At 43.3% G+C, this 23,403-nt stretch overlaps 2 protein-coding genes across 2 annotated transcripts in view; both read left to right on the top strand.

Annotated features, from left to right (window-relative positions):
* Nucleotides 1–14,911, top strand: part of TPMT (thiopurine S-methyltransferase) — an 18,038-nt gene extending 3,127 nt beyond the window's left edge. Inside the window, exons 3-8 of the mRNA XM_007461258.1 lie at nucleotides 2,232–2,364; nucleotides 5,731–5,783; nucleotides 6,415–6,489; nucleotides 11,201–11,286; nucleotides 14,363–14,407; nucleotides 14,799–14,911. Coding sequence (XP_007461320.1) covers nucleotides 2,232–2,364; nucleotides 5,731–5,783; nucleotides 6,415–6,489; nucleotides 11,201–11,286; nucleotides 14,363–14,407; nucleotides 14,799–14,911 — 505 coding nt within the window. The remainder of the gene's footprint in view (nucleotides 1–2,231; nucleotides 2,365–5,730; nucleotides 5,784–6,414; nucleotides 6,490–11,200; nucleotides 11,287–14,362; nucleotides 14,408–14,798) is intronic.
* Nucleotides 14,912–20,237: 5,326 nt separating this feature from the next.
* On the top strand, nucleotides 20,238–21,592 carry NHLRC1 (NHL repeat containing E3 ubiquitin protein ligase 1). The gene has a single exon (XM_007461259.1). It carries the CDS (start codon nucleotides 20,243–20,245, stop codon nucleotides 21,428–21,430), a length of 1,188 nt encoding a protein of 395 aa, XP_007461321.1. The 5' UTR covers nucleotides 20,238–20,242; the 3' UTR covers nucleotides 21,431–21,592.
* Nucleotides 21,593–23,403: the final 1,811 nt, after the last annotated feature.

Raw genomic sequence — 23,403 nt, forward strand, 5'->3', positions numbered from 1 at the left:
TTGTTTTGAAGCTAATTGCATTCTAACTCCACTGATACATTAAGGAACAATTTGAGCATGGTTTGAATTTCACATCTGCTTATATGTAATTTTTGTCTGCAAGAAACATGAGGTGAAAGCAGGTAACAACACCCAGCTCTACTAAACCATGTATAAATAGACAAAATGCACCCATGCACAAACCTCACCTATCTCCCAGATACCTCAGTTCACCTCGGTGTGCTGTGAGCCACTTGCTCCCATCCACAGCCAGTGTTGGAACTTTCCGTGGCTGCCAATAATCCCCCTGCCACTACTTTACAATAACTTGAAAGCTGAAGCCCTTCCAACGCTTACAAGTCTACAAGTAAACTTCAGGTCTCTCTCAAGGTAAAGTGCCATGTTGTAGTATTTATATATTTTGTAACCATTTAACATGTAAAACTGTGCCACCATGTCTATTAGGTTCTTGTCTTTTTTCTTTTTAATGTGGCACTAAATTTTTTTTTTCTTAAGTACTATTTAATCCATTTTATTTCTAAATACTGTTTAATTGCACATTATTGAGAAAATCCTGATTCACAGAGATGAGTTGTGGCAAATGTGCAGCAGCTTTTTCTTTAAAAAAAACCTTTTTAAAAATTAAGGTATAATTGACATACAACATTATGTTAGTTTTAGGTGTACAATGTAATGATTTGATATTTGTATATACATATATTGTGAAATGATCATCCCAATAAATCTAGTTAATCGATACATAGTTACAGAACTACATAGTGTTGTGTGTGATAAGAACATTTAAAATCTACTCTCTTAGCAACTTTCAAATATGCAATACAATGCTACTAACTATAGTTACCATGTTGTATATTACATCCCCATGACTTATTTATTTTATAAGTGAAAATTTGTACCTTTTGACTTCCTTCACCCATTTTACCCATTGCTCACCCCCAGCCTCTGGCAACTACCAATCTGGTCTCTGTATCTATGAGCTTGTTTCTGGTTTTTGTTTTCTTTTGATTCCACATATAAGTGAGATTATAAGCTGTTTGTCTGTGTCTGACTCATTTCACTTAGCATAATGCCCTCAGAGTTCATCCATGTTGCCATAAATGGCAAGATTTCAATTGTTTATGGCTGAATATACTCCATTAGGACAAAGTTGTTTAATGTGTACTCCAACCCCCATTTTCCCCATAAGCCTCATGATTTTTACTGCATGATTTTGCATGGTGTGTGATTTTAAAAAATGCATATGTTGGGCTTCCCTGGTGGTGCAGTGGTTGAGAGTCCACCTGCCAATGCAGGGAACACGGGTTCGTGCCCCGGTCTGGGAAGATCCCACATGCCGCGGAGCGGCTGGGCCCGTGAGCCATGGCTGCTGAGCCTGCGCGTCCGGAGCTTGTGCTCTGCAACGGGAGAGGCCACGGCAGTGAGAGGCCCGCGTACCGCAAAAAAAAAAAAAAAAAAAAAAAAAAAAATGCATATGTTGCATAACTGACTTATGTGTTTATTTAATGTAACATAAAATCAATACTGTACCTGGGTATTTGTGCCACTAGTGCTGTTTTCTTTGAAGTCCAAGATCCCAAGACTGAATTCTGTAATTATAAAGCTTACCAGAAAAATACTGGTAAGCTTTTGCGTATGGTAATCAAATAAATTTCTGGATAGGGTTTAGTGTAAGTGGAAATTATAAGACTGTTATAGAAACGGATGATAATGTTCTAGAGCCGAGTGCTCCAGTACGGTATCTACCAGCCCCATGTGGCTGTTTAAACTAAGTCACACAAGCCACGTCTCAAGGGCTCAATAGCCTATGTGGTTAGTGGCTGCTGGATTGGACAATACAGGTATAGATTTTTCCATCATCACTGAAAGTTTTAATGGACAGAGCTGATTTAGAGAACTTGAAAAGCATATCTAATTCATAGGATGCTTTTAAATCAGAAACTCTTCCAATCAAATCCATTTGTAGTAAATCAACATGTTAAGGTATAATTTTCCAAACTTTTAAATTTTTCCTAAGGTCATATAAATCATTTTTTCAGAATTCCACATAGCATAAGGTTTGAGAATATATAGATCCACTTTCTGTGTATCTACATGTTCTGTGAAACGTTATGAGTCTGAATTCAAATAAATCCCTTAAAATTAAGGAAAATGTATGCTTATTGGTACATATCCTTTTACTTAGTACTGTATTTGAGATAAAAACTTAAGTGTAATTATATGATTTTATGCAGGTTTGCAGACCGAGGACACAGTGTAGTTGGTGTGGAAATCAGTGAACTTGGGATACGGGAATTTTTTACGGAGCAGAATCTTTCTTACTCAGAAGAACAAATTATGGAAATTCCTGGAGCCAAAGTATTCAAGGTATGTTTTGATTTTGGTAAATAGTTATTTCCATACCCCCAGAAGAAGGTTTTTCTCAGCATGAGTAAGTGAGGATACTATACAAGTGTCAGATGACCCCACTTTATCACCAGATTCACCTGGATATTATAGTGTAAGGAGCATAAAAAGATAGACAGTAGCTAGGTGTGAACAAATATATATAAAAGCTAAGGTCAAAGCTTATTTGTCATGTTTTTGGTTTGGGTTTGTTTGATTTTTAATTTATAAACAGGTGTTTCTGAGAACCTGTCTTGTGCCACACCTTGCATAAGACACTGAAGAGATGAAAACACAGTCCCCGCCCTAAAGAATCGCTTAGCTTAGCAGAGAAGAGAAACAGAGGAGGCTGTTTGTCATACATGGAGCGAAGTGTAATGACACGGGGTATTAAGGGAACAGAGAGGAATGTTTCCTAACCCAGCCTGGGGGAGCTTCCTGAAGTGTGGTGACAGATAGGGCTAGGACAGGCAGAGAGTCAGGTCATCCAATCCAGATGTCCTGTAAAGCTGGTACCTGAACGTGACACAGCCAGATTTTCTTTTGTGACTGACCACCCTTGTGGCCTCAAGGGAAGTGAGCTTGAACGGCAGTAGCCTTCTGGCAGAGAGACCAGATAGGAGGTTGTGAGCAGTGGTCCAGGAAAGAGATCCTGAATGGCTGCACCGGGAGAGTGATGGGGCACTTAGAGGAACAGATCGATTAAAATGATGTTTAGGGTGTCAAACTGGGAGGATTTAGTGATTAATTGACTGGGAATCCAGGGGGTGGTGAGTTCACATTTCCAGCTCAGATGACTGGTTGGATAGCAGAGAATCAAGGAGAAGCAGGTCGAAGGGCAGAGAAAATGAGTTTTGTCCTGGAGGTGAGTTTAAAAGACCTGTGGCACGATGAAGGGATAACCGGCAAACGTCTCTGAAGCATGCGCCAAGCATTTGGGCTGGAAATGATAGATTTGGGAGTTGTCCTCCTCCTGTGACCAGAATGATCCAGTGGAACTGCTTTGCTAGCTTGGGGTAATAATGTGGAAATAAACAGAGACCACCCAAATGAGAACAAGCAGAGGCTGTCAATTCAGAGGGAGTTGCCAATTGGATTTGTCAGAGGCTCAAAGCCTGGCAGGGGGCTAGGAAAGCTTTCTAGAGAAAAAGGCGAAGGCTTCTGGCGCTGTTGGCTAACTAGAAGCGGCATCCCTTGTGATTGGTTTGGGAAACGTATTTGATTTTGAGCTAGAAGAGAGGCGTAGGGGTGGAGGGGAGGCGTAAAAATCAGGGAGGCTGGCAGTCATTGACCATGTCCTGCAAGGCTGTGGTTAGGCTTCCCTGGCTAGTTGGTGCAGAGGTTATGGGTCCAAGCTATTACCAGATGTGGTCTGGCCACCATCCGTCTGTACATTTGGTCTCTCGCAAAGCACTCTCTTTTCTAAATATTGAAATTAATTGCCCAGGTCACTAGGAAACTTGATAGGACTTTATTTTACAGCTTCCTCCCACTCCATTCTGAGATCATCTAAGAATTGCTGTTTGCTCAGTCCGGAGAGGCTAGTCCTCTTCCAGACTCCTTGGAGGAAGTGGTTCTTAGCCCTGGTGGCACATTTGAAATTATCTGTGGATCTTTAAAACTTCCTAGTGCCAAGGCCTGGCCTCCAGCTAATTCAGTCAGAACCTCTAGAGATGGGGCCTGGCATCAGGTCTATTTAAAGCTCCTAGGTGATTCCAGTCTGCAGCCAAGGTTAAGGTTCACGGGCTGTTCTCCCTGCCTCCAGGCCCCTTCCTCTCAGGGCTGACCCCCACTGTGCTTCCAGACTGGTCTTCAAAGACCCATCCACCTCTGTTGCACCTTATTTCAGAATAAAATACAACATTTTCACATCCTGAAGTACATCTCCTACCCTGCTCCTCCCCCCACCTCCCAGACTTCTCACCTCCCACACCCGTGATGTCAGCAGATGCACCCAGCCAGTTCTTCGGCCACCTTTTGTTCTGCCTTTCCTGGTGCTCGGGCAGTGAGTTCCCTGCTCCGTCTACTCTGTTCCCACAGTTCAGGGCACACAACCAGAACAGTACAGCCCATTCTGTACCATGATGGTTCTTTGTTTCCACACCTCTCTGCTCCACCAGGCTGTCCTCACTGGGGTCAGAGACTGTCAAATTCACTGCAGTATCTAGAACTTGGCCTAGTCCTGTCTACAAGGTGCTCAGGAAATAAATGTTCATCGGTCAGTGAATGAAAGAGAGGACACTGGGGAGTCAATACAACTGCACTTTTCATGAGTAACTTGTTTTTTGGGTTTTTTTTGCGGTACGCGGGCCTCTCACTGTTGTGGGCTCTCCCGTTGCGGAGCACAGGCTCCAGACGCGCCGGCTTAGCGGCCATGGCTCACGGGCCCAGCCGCTCCGCGGCATGTGGGATCTTCCCAGACTGGGGCACAAACCCGCGTCCCCTCCTTCGGCAGGTGGATTCTCAACCACTGTGCCACCAGGGAAGCCCTTCATGAGTAACTTTTAAAATGTCTGTCCTTTCTCTCTCAGTCTGCCTGGTAATTGATTGATGTGTATACTTGTCATTAGGGGGTCAAAATATTAGGATTTTGCTAAAGTAAACATTGCTAAAATATAACAAGCTCCAAAATGAGTAATAGTTAACTGATCTTCAGGATTAACCAATCTGATTTTCCTTTTTGAGTTGATCCAAAAGAACCCCATATAGGTTTTTAATTTTAAAAAGTCCCATTAAAAATTATTTTCAGTAAAATTGTATTTTATTTTCAGTTAAAAAAATATTTGCATAGGTTGCAAGGTGCAGGAAATGAGGGGGGAAGATGGAGAGGAATTCACCAAAATGATTAAAATCATTGTGTCCAGAGGGTGGCATGCAGGTTTTTTCTTTATTCTATAAATTCTCTGCAGCATGGTCCATATTTATTTCAAAATTAAAAAAATAAAAATTTATATTTTTTATAGATTAGTATTTTTTAAAAATAATGTTATTTATTTATTTGGCTGCGTCAGGTCTTAGTTGCGGCATGCAGGATCTTTAGTTGCAGCACGTGAACTCTTAGTTGCGGCATGTGGGATCTAGTTCCCTGACCAGGGATCGAACCCGGGCCCTCTTCACTGGGAGCGCAGAGTCTTAGCCACTGGACCACCAGGGAAGTCCCCCCCCAAAATAAAAATTTAAAGTAAGATGTCTAAAAAAATTGTTTGCCGTGAAATTATGTTCTTTATGTTTAATTACACATTCTTTCTCTACCACCCATGCGCTGCTTTGGCCCTCTTTTTTTTTCCCTTGACCATTCAAGTACCTCCTAATTAAGTGGAATGTTTTTTCTTGACTTTTTCATTGCAGAGTTCTTCAGGGAACATCTCATTGTACTGTTGCAGTCTTTTTGATCTTCCCAGGTAGGACTGATGTCTACCTCTGCACTTTAAAAAACTTGAGTGTTCGCTAGGCAATGCTGGGGTGGGCTGAGGGTCTTTTTATCACTCCCATTCCCTTGCAGTAGCACCCATGAAGCATTGATTTGAGTCTCTGTTCTGCAGTTATTTTTAACTGCAGCCTGTATGTCTGCACACTTGATATCTTTGCCCTTAGGTAGCTGCTAGGCTCTGGAAAAATTATTATGACCCTAGGAAGGTAGGGAAAAGGAGGGGAGAGCAAGAAAGTGTCTTCCACTTCACACCAGTGTCTGTAACAGAAATGCATTTCAGGGTGTGGACGGAGGTGAGAGCTCATCTCCTAAAAGTCCCTGATACCTGTTCCAGGGGCTGGGCGGAGAGTTGTCTCAAACTGTCCCTTGTTCCTCCTTTGTGCCCCCAAGTCCAAGCTACTGCCACCAGCTCCTAGATCTAGGAGGAGATGGACAGCTACACACACACACCAGCACATCCCTAGAGACTCTGAGGAAAAGCAGATGTGAGATCCCAGTTCCTTAACAGCTGGTGAGGTTCTGACATGTGCCATGGGGAACACTGTCTTGTTAAAGATTTTATTTTTCTTACATAAATTTTTTTATCTTTTTCTTTCTGGTAGAGCAAATATTGGCAAATTTGACAGAATTTGGGATAGAGGAGCATTAGTCGCTATTAATCCAGGTGATCGCAAACGGTTAGTGATTTGGCTCCTTTAATTATGTTGTTTTTTCCCCCTTTTTTAGCCTCCTTAATTTACTATATTGTACTTTTTCTGGTTTCCAGAAGATGACTAGACTTCTACTAGTTTGAAATAGCTTATTGTATTTGGAATTAGAAGACCTATATCCAATAGCATCTTGGTCTAAAAAGTATAGGATTTGGCCACGGGGACATGGGTGCAAGGCTTGTGGCTCTGTCATTTCTAAGCTGTATTGCCCTGGTCAAAGAATTCAACTTCTCTACACCTTAGTTTACTCCTCTGCAAAACTGTAATTTTCCTACTAATACCACCCTCACCACCTCCACTGAGAGTACCAGGTAATACTTGTTCACTCCTTGCCATGTGCCAGGCTTTCTTAAAATACCTTATGTGAAACAACACAATTTATCCACCAAGCAACCCTGTGAGGTATTACGCTATCATTATTCCCATTTTACAGATGAGGAAACTAAGGTCAAAGAGGTTAAGTTACTTGTCCAAAGTGCGGCAGCAAGTACGTGACAGAATTGAGATTAAAACCCAAGGACTTTGGCTTTAAAGTCACGCCCATGACTAGGCCCCCTCACATGGCTGTTGTGGGAATGGAAAGAAATAACACGGGTAACAAGTACACATGTGACAACAACAAGTGTTGACCCTAAATGACTGTTTAAATATTAGCTGCTATTGTATTAGAGCTTTTGGTCTAGATATTTTGGGTGACCATTCTTTTGTATCTGGTCTTATTAGAAAATAAAATTAAAATATGCAAAAGTATACTGAGTAAAATGTGACCCCCTCCTGTGTACTTTCCAACCCAAGTATCATTCACAGATATTTATGTAACACATAAATACTGAATTACTTAGTTGTATGGAGGCAGACTCAACATATCAGCGAAATGAAATTTCTCTTTTTAAAAATGAATCGTTTGGGACTTCCCTGGCAGTCCAGTGGTTAAGACTCCGAGCTTCTATGGCGGGGGGCACAGGGGGTTCAATACCTGGTTGGGGAACTAGGATCCCGCATGCTGCACGCGGGCCAAAAAAAAAAAAGAATTGTTTGGTGGGTAAGGCTTGTTGCCAAACCTAATCTTATTTTAATTAGACATTGCCACATCCTCTTTTTTTTTATTTTAAAGATTTAATTTTATTTATTTTTAGCTGCACTGGGTCTTCGTTGCTGCACAAGGGCTTTCTCTAGTTGTGGCGAGCGGGGGCTACTCTTTGTTGTGGTGCGCGGGCTTCTCCTTGCGGTGGCTTCTCTTGTTATGGTGCACGGGCTCTAGAGCTCAGGCTCAGTAGTTGTGGTGCATGGGCTTAGTTGCTCCGTGGCATGTGGGATCTTCCCGGACCAGGGCTCGAACCCGTGTCCCCTGCATTGGCAGGCGGATTCTTAACCACTGCATCACCAGAGGAATCCCACATCCTCTTAATATATATTTTCCTCTGGTGATAATTCACACTCCTTTTCCCCTTTTCTTTCTGACACTGTTCCTCCTTTCTCTCTTCTCTGGGACCCTCACCTTCCTCACATGCCTAGAAGTCATCATTCCCAGAGGGACCATCCTCAGCACGGCTGTGCCATCCTCTCTCCTATACTTGCTCCTTCAAAGATTGCTTCAGTTCTCCTATTACTTTCGTTCTGGTATTCAACAAATACATATTAAGCTCCTACTATGTCTAAATACACATGATGTTGGGGAAATAACTGAACAAGTTGCGCATGGTATTGGCCCTTATTGTTTCTGTATTTCCAGCTCTGTCCTTTCTCCTAAACACCCACATCCCATATCCAGTGTCTGCTCGGCATTTCCCATGTGACATCAGTGTCCGTCATCAACTCAAAAGTATCACCTGTGGCTTCTGCGTCTCCATAAAACACCATATTTATACACTAAACTCAGTTCTGCTGAGTCTCTAAGATCGTAGGTGTTCCTCGCTTCCTAAGGTTGTCCACCCTCTTCCTCAAGGTTAGTCTCTCTGCAGGCTTTGGTTGCGTCGCTCAGATCCCCAAGGCGGTGGGGAGCAAACCCGAAATCACAAAGCTCACTCTACAGACTGTGCACCTTGTGTTCAGTTATCTCTCCACAATCTGGCTTAATTTTTATAGATAATGATATAATCTGGCATAATAATAAATATATATATATATGTATATAAAATTTTAGCACATAGTAGGAGCTTAATAAATATTTGTTGAGTAAATGAGTGAAAACAAACCTGACTTAAAGCAAGGAAAATATACTGTTTCCCACCAGCCACCATCGCCTCCTCTGTCCTAGAAATAAAGGCCATCCAAGTGGCCTCTGAACTGTTTAGTTCATGGTAAGAAAGAGTCATGAGGCCCCTCCAGAGCTCTTGGAGAATCTAGTTTTAGTTTGGTCACAGACTCTGTCTTCCTGGTTCCCCCTATTCTCTTTCCTCCCCTTCCAGGCCCGTGTGTGTGTGTGTGTGTGTGTGTGTGTGTGTGTGTGTGTGTGTGTGTGTGTGTGTGTGTGTTTGTGTGTGTGTGTGTCTGTGTGTGTGTGTGTGTCTTGTCACAGCCCCAAGAATGCCTTGGCCTTTGTTTCTGGAATAATTGCTTATTTTGAGCCATTAGGAAGATAAATGACTTTATCTTAGCATTTATGGTACTTAGTGCTTTTTCCCAGTCCTGCCATCAGTACGGGGTGTCTCCTGCTGAGATTACACATGGGCGAGAACTGATGTGGTTTCTGCTGTGACTCTCAGGTTTTTTGCCTACCATCAATCATACCTCTCATTTTTCTGAATTTTTTGAGGCTGGTTGACAGAGAAAGTCCGCATTCCAGGAGGAAGGATGCCTGTGAGTCCTCTGAAACCCTGCCAAACCTGTCTGACTGATCACTTCATCGGGACAGCAAGTCCCTCCTTTCTTAAGAACAAGAATCTAGGGCTTCCCTGGTGGCGCAGTGGTTCAGAGTCCGACTGCCGAGGCAGGGGACACAGGATCGTGCCCCGGTCCGGGAAGATCCCGCGTGCCGCGGAGCGGCTGGGCCCGTGAGCCATGGCCGCTGGGCCTGCGCGTCTGGAGCCTGTGCTCCGCAACGGGAGAGGCCACAGTAGTGAGAGGCCCGCGTACAGCAAAAAATAAAAATAAAAAATAAAGGTCCAAAGCAAAGATATGAGATTGTGGATAATTTTTATTTTGTTCTTTCTGGTTTTGTGCATTTTCCAAATTTTTAACAATAAATGTTATGTAGCTGAAGTTTTTCAAGATCAAGTAAAGGTTTCTGCTCAGAAGTTTGCTTAGGTCTGGTTCTTTCACTTGCAAGGAAGAGTGACCAGCTCAAGCCAGCTCAAGTTTTAAGGGAGTTTATGTTGAGGACGCTAATGGAATAAGCTACTGACCTGAGCATTTACCATGTACCAGGCAGTGTTCTAAGCACTTTATGTGTGTGCACTCATTGAATTCTCACAACCACCTGTGAGTTGGTTACTAGTTTTATCCCCATTTTACAGATGAGAAAACTGAGGCACAGAGGGGTTAAGACTTTGTCAAGCTTACATAGCCCGTAAGTGGAGGGGCTGGACTTTGAGCTCAGGGACCTTGCAGAGTCTGTACTCCTAACCCCCATGCAGGACAGCCTCCCTGATTTCTCCCAGGGCTCTGTACAGGTATGGCAGCACAGCCGGGCCCCGTGGAAAGAGCCAAGGCTCCTCACTCAGAGCTGTGCAGCTCCTCCACCTCTGTCTGTCTGTCTGTCTCTCATGGCCTCTTACCTCCCTGTGCGTGCCTCCTCTGCCCTCCTACCTCAGCACTCAGCTTCCTCTGCTCCAACCTCCACTCAGCACAGAAACTCCAGCGTTTGGTCCAATGACCACAGTGAACTAGCAGCTCCTCTTTGGATCTCTTAACTCAGTTTCCCAGCGGAGTCATCTGATTGGTCCAACTCGTCATTCTGTATCAGACCCAGGTCTGGCTCCTGGTCTGTCTGCTGATGGGCCCTGTTAGGGCAGGTCCCCACTCTGAACCCATCAGACACGGCTGGGAAGTGGCGTCACCTGCTCCTCAGGACACCTACTCCAAAGGATAGTTGCCGTAGCACTCAGGGCTTATGCCACCCGTGCAGAACTGTAATGTCATAGTACCTTGAATTTTGGCTTGTTTATTAGTCTTATCTCTCGCCAACTAAAGAGAGGAAAGGGAATGTGTTTTGTACCTCTTACCCGTGCCCCCGGTGATGACCCCATCATCCAGGATATTTGTTAAGCTGCAGCATCCCAGGCCCCACAGCAAACCTACTGACTCAGTCTTGGGATGAATGAAGCTCGAGCACCTCTTCTTCCAGCAGGTGCCCAGGTAATCTTGATACCAGCCTGGTCTGGGAACCACTGCCCCAAAGCTGGCAGTGCTTCGGGAAATATATGTTCAAAGCTGATGGGCCTCCGGGGACCACATCACATTGGAAGGAGCCTCTGTTCTGCTTAATTTGACATCTTCTGGTCTGATGGGCTCCAGAGCCAGGCCTCCTTTGGATTCCCATCCTTTGCTATTTCCCAGCTTAGGCAGGTAACATCATTTGCTGAGCCCATTTCTAGCTTTTTAGAATGAGAATCTACTTCATGTGATTTTTTAGGAGAGTTAAACTCAGTAATAGAGATGAAAGGAAAAGCTGGCTTCCCTCCCTGCTTCTCGTTCTTTGTAAAGAAATGTAACACATGCCTTTTAATGTTCTTTTCAGCTATGCAGATATAATGTTGTCCCTAACAAGAACTGGGTTTCAGTACCTCTTGTCTGTTTTTTCTTACGATCCAACTAAATATGCAGGTAAAGTTTCTTGTTCTTTTTCCAGTTGCCTTGTTTCGTGATTTAATTCTATGACTTGGATAGCATTATTTTCTCCTGTGAGGCATACTGCTGATATACATGCAGTCTGTGTCATCCATGGTGGTGGGGATGGGATGTATTGGGCTGATGCCTACAAATAAATCCTCATAGGAGGATGCGGTGAGACGTGGACGTGGGGAGGTAGGGGTGTGCAGGAAAATCTCTAAACTATTGCTGTTTTTAATTTCTGGAACTTTATAATTTATTGCATTTTAAAAATAACTGTATTTGTTTTGAATGTGTAAAAGGGATGTTTTCTTCTGGATTCATTTAAATGTGTTTGAACATTAAAGCCTGACCTTTTTTTTTTAACATCTTTATTGGAGTATAATTGCTTTACAATTAATTGCTTTACTAATTATACAATTAGTTTCTGCTTTATAACAAAGTGCATCAGCTATACATATACATATATCCCCATATCTCCTCCCTCTTGCGTCTCCCTCCCACCCTCCCTATCCCACCCCTCTAGGTGGACACAAAGCACCGAGCTGATCTCCCTGAGCTATGCGGCTGCTACCCACTAGCTATCTATTTTACATTTGGTAGTGTATATGTGTCCATGCCACTCTCTCACCTTGTCCCAGCTTACCCTTCCCCCTTGCTGTGTTTTCAAGTACATTCTCTATGTCTGCATCTTTATTCCTGTCTTCAGAACCATTTTTTTTTAGATTCCATACATATGTGTTAGCACATGGTATTTGTTTTTCTCTTTCTGACTTACTTCACTCTGTATGACAGTCTCTAGGTCCATCCATCTCACTACAGATAACTCAATTTCGTCTCTTTTTATGGCTGAGTAATATTCCATTGTATATATGTGCCACATCTTCTTTATCCATTCATCTGTCAATGGACACTTAGGTTGCTTCCATGTCCTAGCTATTGTAAATAGACCTGCAATGAACATTGTGGTACATGACTCTTTTTGAATTATGGTTTTCTCAGGGTATATGCCCAGTAGTAGGATTGCTGGGTCGTATGGTAGTTCTATTTTTAGTTTTATCAGGAACCTCCATACTGTTCTCCATAGTGGCTGTATCAATTTACATTCCTACCAACAGTGCAGGAGGGTTCCCTTTTCTCCATACCCTCTCTAGCATTTATTCTTTGTAGATTTTTTGATGATGGCCATTCATTCTGACTGGTGTGAGATGATATCTCATTGTGGTTTTGACTTGCATTTCTCTAATGATTAATGATGTGGAGCATTCTTTCATGTGTTTGTTGGGAATCTGTATATCTTCTTTGGAGAAATGTCTACTTAGGTCTTCTGTCCATTTTTGGATTGAGTTGTTTGTTTTTTTGATATTGAGCTGCCTGAGCTGCTTGTAAATTTTGGAGATTAATCCTTTGTCAGTTGCTTCATTTGCAAATACTTTCTCCCGTACTGAGGGTTGTCTTTTCGTCTTGTTTATTGTTTCCTTTCCTGTGCAAAAGCTTTTAAGTTTCATTAGGTCCCATTTGTTGATTTTTGTTTTTATTTCCATTTCTCTAGGAGGTGGGTCAAAAAGGATCTTGCTGTGATTTATGTCATAGAGTGTTCTGCCTATGTTTTCCTCTAAGAGTTTTATAGTGTCTGGCCTTACATTTAGGTCTTTAATCCATTTTGAGTTTATTCTTGTGTATGGTGTTAGGGAGTGTTCTAATTTCATTCTTTTACCTGTAGCTGTCCAGTTTTCCCAGCACCACTTATTGAAGAGGCTGTCTTTTCTCCATTGTATATTCTTGCTTCCTTTATCAAAAGTAATGTGACCATATGTGCCTGGGTTTATCTCTGGGCTTTCTATCCTGTTCCATTGATCTATCTTTCTGTTTTTGTGCCAGTACCATACTGTCTTGATTACTGTAGCTTTGTAGTATAGTCTGAAGTCAGGGAGCCTGATTCCTCCAGCTCCGTTTTTCTTTCTCAAGATTGTTTTGGCTATTCGGGGTCTTTTGTGTTTCCATACAAATTGTGAAATTTTTTGTTCTAGTTCTGTGAAAAATGCCAGTGGTAGTTTGATAGGGATTGCATTGAATCTGTAGATTGCTTTGGGTAGTAGAGTCATTTTCACAATGTTGATTCTTCCAATCCAAGAACATGGTATATCTCTCCATCTATTTGTATCATCTTTAATTTCTTTCATCAGTGTCTTATAATTTTCTGCATACAGGTCTTTTGTCTCCTTAGGTAGGTTTAGTCCTAGGTATTTTATTCTTTTTGTTGCAAAGCCTGATCTTTAAGTCGTGGCTTTTCAGGAAGAAGTGAAAACGAAGTACATACACTTTTAATTTGTAAAAATACCCAATTTGATTTTTAATAGAGTCTTTTTTAAAAAGTGCTTTGTTTTATAAATATCTGTGTTAGTATTTTTTTCTGTTTGAATAAGTCAGATCTTAAAAACTCATTAAAAGATGAGACTTAGTGTCCATAATTAAGTCTGGGAAAATCAGATGGAAATAGAAAATAAGGGAAACAGATGTCAGCTCTGTGAATGTGATGTAAGTTCCCTTCCTGAACAGTAGGCCTAAGGAAGGGCCTGTAGGAAGAAGACAGAACAGTCCTTGTCTGGGTGGAGGCTAAGAATTCCCTTCTAGGAAGGGGCAGAAGCTATTTCTTCTAAAGTAAATGGCCCACAGAAAAGTGGGCAGAGTTTGTAGGATGAGGGTAAGTGCAGGAGTGGTAGAAAATCTCTACCCTGGAAGCAGGAAGCCCCAAGGAAATTTGTTCATGAACTCCACTCTGATTTTCCTGTTCCCAAGTTCCAAGGCTGACTCAGCCATCTCATGTAAGCTGGAGATGGGCATCTAACATTACCAGTCCCCTCAGTAAGCCAGTCTTTGGTATCAGATGTGCAAAAGCAGAAGCAGAAGAACCTGTCACATCCTCACCTATTTGGATAATTGAGTTATGTATGGAATGTGTATACCAAGGTCATTGGAAATAAGCTGAGAAGTGGGCCCTGAGAATTTATTTCTCTTTACAATTAGATCTATTAGAATTTATTCTTCACCATGTTTCTCTTTTACTTAGGTCTACCATTTTACGTTCCAGATGCTGAAATTAAAACATTGTTTGGTAAGTTACAGACATGTGCTGTAACTTTTGAAATTAAGTCAACAGTTAACTGTTTTGAGCTATTAGCAAACTATTAATATCTAGAAGTATATAAAATTTAAAAGTCAGAAGCCATTTAATTGGAGACTATTATATCCAAAAAAGGAACCCATGTCTGTAATAGGACTTTTTAGCTAAATGGTATGCTTATGTTAAAGACATCTGAATTCTTCTAGAGAGATGGTATATTCAGAGTGCAGAAAATTTACCCTTAATATTTATTTCCCCATGTTCATTAAAAAGAAAGAAAAGATCTTCAGTACACACTCTTTTAAAAATCATCTGATATGTTTTTAGAACTAGTTACATTCTTCATAAAGTTTTAACTTGTCACACTTTCTTTTTGTTTCAGGTTCAGTGTGCAATATTCATTGTCTGGAGAAGGTTGATGCTTTTGAAGAACGACATAAAAGTTGGGGAATTGACTACATTATTGAAAAGTTATATCTATTTATAGAAAAGTAAATGAGACGTAAATAGAAGCAAGTAATATCAACATGTTTTTGAGCAACTGAAAATTGTGCTAAGGCATAAAAATATAATAGATGACTTTTGGAAAAAAATTCTTCACAGATCACATCATAGATCTTTGCTCAAAAATGCTTATAACTTTTTAGGGAAAAAAAACATGTACTTTGGAAAAAAGACTGTGATTGGGGGGCAAAAGATTATACCTGTGTGTCTTACTTACAGATTGCAAGAATTTTTTACAATCAGCATGTATTATTTGTATAATTAAAGAATAAAAGAGAAATATAATGCATATAACTTAAATATAATAGACAGAAACATTGGCATTCTTTATGAAATTTAGAACCATTGAGTAAATGTAACACTTTAATGGGGTCCAAGGTAAAAGATAATGGTCTAAGACATTATATAAACATTAATTTTTACTATAAACCCTCATATTGTACTCAATTCTAGCACTCCTTTTCACATTTTTTCTCCTTATATAATTTTATATGTGACAGAATGAAGAAATAAACTTTTAAATTAATGAAATTAACCAATCTATATGGAAAAAATATTTTTCCCAAACTGTAAAAAGAAATTATTTTTAAAAGTTGTTTTCTGGGGCTTCCCTGGTGGCGCAGTGGTTGAGAGTCTGCCTGCCGATGCAGGGGACACGGGTTCGTGCCCCGGTCCGGGAGGATCCCACATGCCACGGAGCGGCTGGGCCCGTGAGCCATGGCCGCTGAGCCTGCGCGTCCGGAGCCTGTGCTCTGCAATGGGAGAGGCCACAGCAGTGAGAGGCCCGCGTACAGCAAAAAAAAAAAAAAAAAAAAGTTGTTTTCTCTGTTTGGCAGTTTTTTGTTTCTCATAATTTAGTCTTGTTTAAATGATAGTCTTATGAAGTGCAGTGTACTTAGGGCTGGATTCATGTCTGTTCATTATGAAAGTTTAGATTCAAAACTTTTCAGTTTTTCATTAAAAATCACATTTTGATAAATCAGACATTCCTTTCTTACTGCACTACCTAATATTTAAATGATTTAGATTGTTTAGCTCATGTTAATAGGATGGTGTGTATTATAAAAATTATTTCATTGTGTGTTTATGAAAATTTCAGAAACTTTGAAATCTCCAGCTTCTCACTTTCAACCATACATCTCCAGCTCATTTTTCTGTGTGTGCTCAAAACCTTCGAGCCTGCACCACTTTCCCCTGCCCACCAAATCCCTCACCCCTGAAGCCAAGCACGTGGGGCATGAGTTATGAAATTAGATAGGTGGTCAGAGTGGGTACTGGAAGACCAGGTGCCCTTGGGGGAGAGCAAAGCTGGAGACCAGAACCCAGGTTGGGGCCAAGGAACCACACAGGTGATGGAGATCTGCCTGTTAAGGAGGTGCCTGGAGGCTGCCTGAAACTCAAAGCTCACCAACCCAGGAGGGATTCAGGTTCGTAATGGTAGCAAGCTTTTGCTCCTGTGAGCTCACAAGCCCATGCTAAAGCGCCTACAGTCTGCTCCTTCTCTGTTCAAAGGTTGCACCTTTCCTCCGGACTGAGATGCTTCTATGTGGCTTGCTCTCTTCCTTTCTCTCGTCATTGTCAGGTACAATCTGAGATGTAACTGTGTCATCGGACTCGTTCTGGGATTCCTTCTCAACTGCATGCATGTGGCATGTCTTCCCACACTTGCAAAACCGGCAGTCCATGTGCCTAAGCACTAACTCCCTCCCCCAGACTCCACAGCCTGTCGCCCTCCGCCCCCTCCTCTCTGCTGTAACCACCCTGAGCTGGGTCTCCATTTCCTCCCCTCTGCCGCATGGTCCTTTGCACAGGAGTCAGCCACTGACCACAAGATGTATTCTTCAAATCCTTTGCCTCCACAGGCCTCAGGGCTTGTTCTAGGTGGAAGGAGGAAGAGATGGTCATGCTATTCCAGGACCCTGTAAGTAAGAAGTATTGGAGGGAAGCACAGAGGAAATCCATGGAGACTTCGCCATGGAGGAGGGATGATTCTTCATAGGAAACTCAGAATGTTAGAGTTAAGACTCAGGGCATCGCTTCTTTTTTTTTTTTTTTTAATTTATTTTTGGCTGTGACGGGTCTTAGTTGTGGCACGCGGGATCTTCGTTGTGGTGCGTGGGCTTCTCTCTAGTTGTGGCGTGCGGGTTTTCTTTTCTCTAGTTGTGGCGCGCAGGCTCCAGGGCGCGCGGGCTATCCAGCTGAGGCACACGAGCTCAGTAGTTGTGGCACGTGGGCTTAGTTGCCTTGCGGCATGTGGGATCTTTGTTACCTGACCAGGGATCGAACCCACGTCCCCTGCATTGGAAGGCAGATTCTTTACCACTGGGCCACCAGTGAAGTCCCCAGGGCGTTTCTTTTATTAATCAGTATATATATGCGATGAGGATTGCACTATATAAGGTATTTGAGAAACCTTTCAACATTGACTCTAGAGATAAGCAAGTGCTATTTTCCTAACAATACTTCCTATAAATACTAGAGAATCATCAAAGGAAAGGTATAACATTGGAGTTTGCTGCCTGTAAGTAGTATCCTTTTAAGTATTCATTAGTTCACCCATTTAAAAAACATGTATTGACTCCTGCTGTGTACCAGGCACGCGCTAGGCACTGCGGATATGGTTCCTGCTCTCCTAGAACTTAGTTTCTGTCTTCAGAAAAAGAAAGAAAGGATGAAGATAAAGAGCAATTTTAAGATTGGATAAAAAGAGAAACTGGACTCTACACTTGGTAAAATAGAAAAAGGACAAGTGAAAAGGGAAGGGAGGGTGTGGGTTGGGTTGACAGGAACGCTGGAACAGAATTTGTGTTTAACTCCATGGAGAGGCAGCAAACAGTGAAGAAAATGATTGCTAATGATGCCCAGCCAGAATGTGGGGATCCTCACTGTGAAAGGCGCAAACCTACTTGTGTTTATTTCGGAAGCTTTGTGTCACTGAGAAAGCTTTAACTCTGAACAAACACCACAAAGTTACATTTCCATACTTTAAATTTACCAATTAGAGTCTTGACAGCAAATCGTCAGGGTGGATTGTCAGTGTATGTGCCACAATGCTTTCCAGAACCGCTTTGCTAACTACCAAGTGGCAGAGCGATGACTGTGAACATGCTTAAATAAGTCGTATTTATTGCAGATTTGTCTGGTTTACCTCGCTAAACACCGCCAGCCTCTTGGTGCAGTACTACTGGTTGCCGCACGGGGACAGCACAGGATCAAGAAGAAGAAGGCAGGCTACTCACCAAGGAGAGCTCCTCTCTACTGAGAATCACACTCCCTGGCAAGACGTCGCTGAGGGGTGGGGTAGAAGCTCCGTCACAGTCAGCAAGGAGTTGGGGGTCTTTGGATTCGTTTTAAAACAATGTTGGAGCAGAGGCAAGTTAGAAGCACATCAAGCATCAATGAAATCCGTATGCAAAGCATCTTGAGAAGGTAATTAATCACAGACTTGATCTAGATCTCTAACTGTTCCCTGCAGTAACTGCCAGCTGCATGTGGTTACTGAACTGAATTAGGATGTGCTGTGGGTTTGAAATACATACTGGACTTCACTTAGTACTAAAAAAAATAAAATAAAATAAAGTAAAATATCTCACTAATAATTTTTACAGTGATTACATGTCATAAGGATATCATTTGGGATATTTTGGATGAAATAAAATACGCAGTTAAATTCATTTTATTAGTTTCTTTTTCCTTTTTAAAATGTGGCTACTAGAAAATTTAATATTCTATACATGGCTCTCATTATATATCTTTTAGTACTAATTCTAAAAATATTCCATTTTTAGATGGGATTTAGATTTCCTGAATGTTTTTCTTGACTTAAGGATGACTTCAGAAAGTAATTTCTATTTGGAATGAAAATGTATTGTAGTCTGAAATTATAATATTAAGTTGGTTACTGTGTCCCAATACACAGATAATCTTTGAATCTTGTAACACTGCATAAGAAAATGTTCTTTCTTGTCTTACATTAAAGCTTCCTCCAGGGGATTTAATGGGATAAAAGTCCCTTGTTTTCTCAGAAGTCCAGCAAATAAGAGGGTGAATGATCACAGTAATTACCTCTAAATGAGGAGAAGTGATCTGATAAGTGGTTTTGTCAAAGACAATGTGCATGTGATCCACTGAGGGGAGAATGCTGAAAATGATTGCTTGTAGTACCGCAGCGATTCCTGAGAGAGATTGTGCTATCTCCTGTTTGAGGATCTTTAAGCATATTGTAGATTCTCTGTGCTTTCCATATTGATTGAGGTAGAAAGAATTTAACCTGCTGTCATGTGTGGGACTGTCATATCACAGTGGTCCTCAAACTTGGCTGCACATGATAAACCCCTAGGGAGCTTTAAAAAAAATCCCAGCTGCCCAGCCCACACCCTGGACAAATGAATCTTTGGAGGATGAAACCCAGGTATTTACCATGTGCAACCAAGTTTGAAAAGACTGGTATAGTTAAGAGTGTGGGCTCTGCAGTCAAATCCCAGCCTGGCCACTTCCTAGTCATGTGACCCTGGATAAGAAACTTAACCTCTACAAACACTATGGTAGAAAATGGGTGATGAAAGTAACACACCTAGTAGGACTGTCATGTGGTTTAAATAATATAACCTATGGAAACCACTTAAAAGAGGGCAGGCATGGAGTAAGTTTATTATTAACTAACAGCTTTCTTCTTTCATATTAATTTCTCTGGGAGACATTCCCAGCCATAGTCCCTGCCTTGACACAAATTCATCTAGTGGATTGCATATATTTTCCTATAACATTGCTTCATTCATACATAAATTCATTTTACAAGTAGTCATGAAGCATCTACTGTACTCCGAGAGCGATAGAAGACCCAAAAGAAGCACGTGCACCTGCCTCACCCCCTTGGATTTTAATTTCCCTTGGACATCTGTGTTTTCCCAGTCAGATCATAAGCATTGTGAGCTCTGAGACCAGGTTTCATGCCTGGCCAGCCCCAGGCCCCAGTACCCAGCGCTGCCGACGGGAAACTGCAGGGCACTCTGCTGGGTACCAGGGAGCAACCCGCTTGTCCTCAATATGTATGTTTCCTCAAGTGTAAATTGGAGATAATCCATCCGTGACTGTTGTGAAGATTACAGGTCTGACCACGCGCTGTGGATACAGCTTGTCAGTGTTCACTGTCAGACCCTCAGGATGCAGTGCCCACCAGGGGGCAGCAGGTCTCGGCCGAGCGGCCGGCCGCCGTAGACGTCAGGACCAGCGCCCCGCCCCGTGACCGTGACCCTGGGCGGCGCGGGGGCAGCGTACAGCTCCGCAGGCTGCCGGCGCGGCGGGAGTCCTTCAGGCCGCGCGATGGGTGCCGAGGCCTCCGGGAGCGGGCCAGCGCTCCGGGAGCTGGTGCGAGAGGCCGAGACCAGCCTGCTCGAATGCAAGGTGTGCTTTGAGCGGTTCGGCCACCGCCAGCAGCGGCGCCCACGCAACCTGCCCTGCGGCCACGTGGTCTGCCTGGCCTGCGTGGCCGCCCTGGCGCACCCGCGGACGCTGGCCCTCGAGTGCCCCTTCTGCCGGCGAGCCTGCAGGGGCTGCGACACCAGCGACTGCCTGCCGGTGCTGCACCTCCTGGAGCTCCTGGGCTCCGCGCTGCGCCCGGCCCCAGCCGCTCCCCGCGCCGCCCCCTCCGCCCCCGGGGTCCTCACCTGCCACCACGCCTTCGGAGGCTGGGGGACCCTGGTCAACCCCACTGGGCTGGCGTTGTGTCCTAAGACGGGGCGGGTTGTGGTGGTGCACGACGGCAGGAGGCGTGTCAAGATCTTTGACGCGGGGGGAGGATGTGCGCATCAGTTTGGAGAGAAGGGGGACTCTGATCAGGACATTAGGTATCCACTTGACGTCACCGTCACCAACGACTGCCATGTGGTTGTCACCGACGCCGGCGACCGCTCGATCAAAGTGTTTGACTTCTTTGGCCAGATCAAGCTTGTCATCGGAGGCCAGTTCTCCTTGCCTTGGGGTGTGGAGACCACCCCTCAGAATGGGGTCATGGTAACTGATGCGGAGGCGGGGTCCCTGCACCTCCTGGAAGTCGACTTTCCAGAAGGGGTCCTCCGGAGAACTGAACGGTTGCAAACTCACCTGTGCCATCCCCAGGGGGTGGCGGTGTCCTGGCTCACCGGGGCCATTGCGGTCCTAGAGCACCCCCTGGCCGTGGGGACCGGGGCCTGCAGCACCACGGTGAAGGTGTTCAGCGCAAGTATGCAGCTCATTGGCCAGGTGGATGCCTTTGGGCTGAGCCTCTTTTTCCCCTCCAAAATAACCGCCTCCGCTGTGACCTTTGATCACCAGGGGAACGTGATTGTTGCCGATACTTCTAATCTGGCTGTCCTGTGCTTAGGAAAACCTGAGGAGTTTCCAGTACTGAAGCCCATCATCACCCACGGTCTTTCCCATCCTGTGGCACTGACCTTCACCAAGGAAAATTCTCTTCTTGTGCTGGACAGTGCAGCCCATTCTATAAAAGTCTATAAGGTTGACTGGGGGTGATGGTGGGAGTCTTGGGGCCTGGCATCAGAAACCCTGGCGCTGCCACTGCTGAATTGTGGAACCCTGGATAAATTACTTAATCTCATCTGTTCAACAGAGATAATTATAAGTGCCTGGTAGACTTACAAAGGTTGGGACAATTATTAAAGGATAATAATTAAATCTACGATTTATGGATTATGTACTCCCTGTGCTAAGAAATTTGCTAATATTAGCTCCTTTAATCCTTACAGTTATCCAATTTCTATTATGAATCCCATTTTAGAGATGAGAAAACTGAGACCCAGAGAGCTTAAGTGATTTACCCAAGGTCACATTTACTTACTATGACAGTCACAAATGGAACTCAATTCTGACTCCAAAACCCCTTGCTTTTAAATAAGATAACAGATGTGGAAAAGTATATGTGGGTGTATATTGTTGCTATGTGTACTCTATTTACAGATAGCTATTTAGTTAGATGCACAGAGAAAGGAGACTTCATAGAGTTCAAGAGAAAAAGGATTTTGTGGTGGACATCAGTTTAGTTCAACTTGCAGTTCCTTTGGTGGCTCATTAGATGGAGTTACTGTGGATCCTGAGTTACCTGAATAAGAAAAACTATTGAAATTGCTTATTCAAAAGGTCAACGCGTCTCTTAGTACCTGTATCTCCTCCGCTGTAGGTACTCAGGAAATACTGCTTGGTTGGTTGAGAAAGGCTTGTGTTGACGTAAGTTCTAAACTCCTGCGGTAACGCTCTACCCCTATGCTCTGTGTTAGAGGGCTGGATGATATTTCTGTTCATGTTAATAAAGAGATAAGTCACCACAATCAGTTCCTGGCAGAAATGATTTTACCTGCCTTTTTATGATCAGTGGTAAAACCTGAAGCACTTTGGTGATGGGGTTTTTCTCTGTCCAGTTTAAATCTGTCCCATGTGTTACAAACACTGTGCACTCAGTAAACAATTCCCTTGATCCTGAGTCAGTTAAATGCTTCTTTTTTTTTTTTTTTTTTTCTTGCGTTATGCGGGCCTCTCACTGTTGTGGCCTCTCCCATTTGCGGAGCACAGGCTCCGGACGCGCAGGCTCAGTGGCCATGGCTCACGGGCCCAGCCGCTCCGCGGCATGTGGGATCTTCCCGAAACTGGGCACGAACCCGCGTCTCCTGCATCGGCAGGCGGACTCTCAAGCACTGCGCCACCAGGGAAGCCCAGTTAAATGCTTCTTGAATTGAAGTATAGCCTTGACCAAGGTAATGCCTGCTTCAGTGTTGCAGTTGATTAAGTGAATAGGTGGAAATTTCGGGCGAAGTGGCCAGTTCTTTGTAAGTTGTGTGTGTTTAGCTAGTGTAAACATTTCAGAGTTGAGGGCTGTTGGAATAGTACCAATAACGGACCCCTCAGAAGCAGCAGAAAAAATTTTTTCTCAGGGAGAAAATATTGGTTCTGAAAGGTGAGAGTTTGTTTTAGGTAATAGCTGATGCTTTATCAACAATAGGCTTCTATTTTACAAAGCATCTTAATAGATAGAATGTACATTCTAGGAACAGCCCCAAAATTATGAATAAGATTATAGTTTGTCCTAAAAGAGTGAGCTTGGCTCCCGTGCCACTCCACAGAAGCCCATTTTGCTTCAGTGCTCCCATCATGCAGTGCTAATAAGATTTCAGGCACCCTGGACTGATCACCATTTGTAAACGCATTCCAGATAGGGATTCTGGGAATAGCCCCAAGCCCTCAATCTCACCCCACCCTTAGAAATCGCCCTTGGGTCAGTGACATCACAGGTATTCTGGGTTGCGTAACAAGAAAAGTTGTCTCAGGTGGAGGTACGGGTTCAGACTTGGTCATTTGTGAGCAGGGCAACTGTGGATTGACCTTAAAAAAGTTTTCCTCGGGAACAATGAAGTTTTAATGGCCTCGGGGTCAGTTGAGCCAATCAAGGCACCTTCTCCTATTTGGAATTATCAGTGGCATCGTATTTGCCTATA

Source organism: Lipotes vexillifer, unplaced genomic scaffold (genome assembly GCF_000442215.2).
Source record: "Lipotes vexillifer unplaced genomic scaffold, Lipotes_vexillifer_v1.1 scaffold863, whole genome shotgun sequence".
Classification (NCBI taxonomy): Eukaryota; Metazoa; Chordata; class Mammalia; order Artiodactyla; family Lipotidae; genus Lipotes; species Lipotes vexillifer.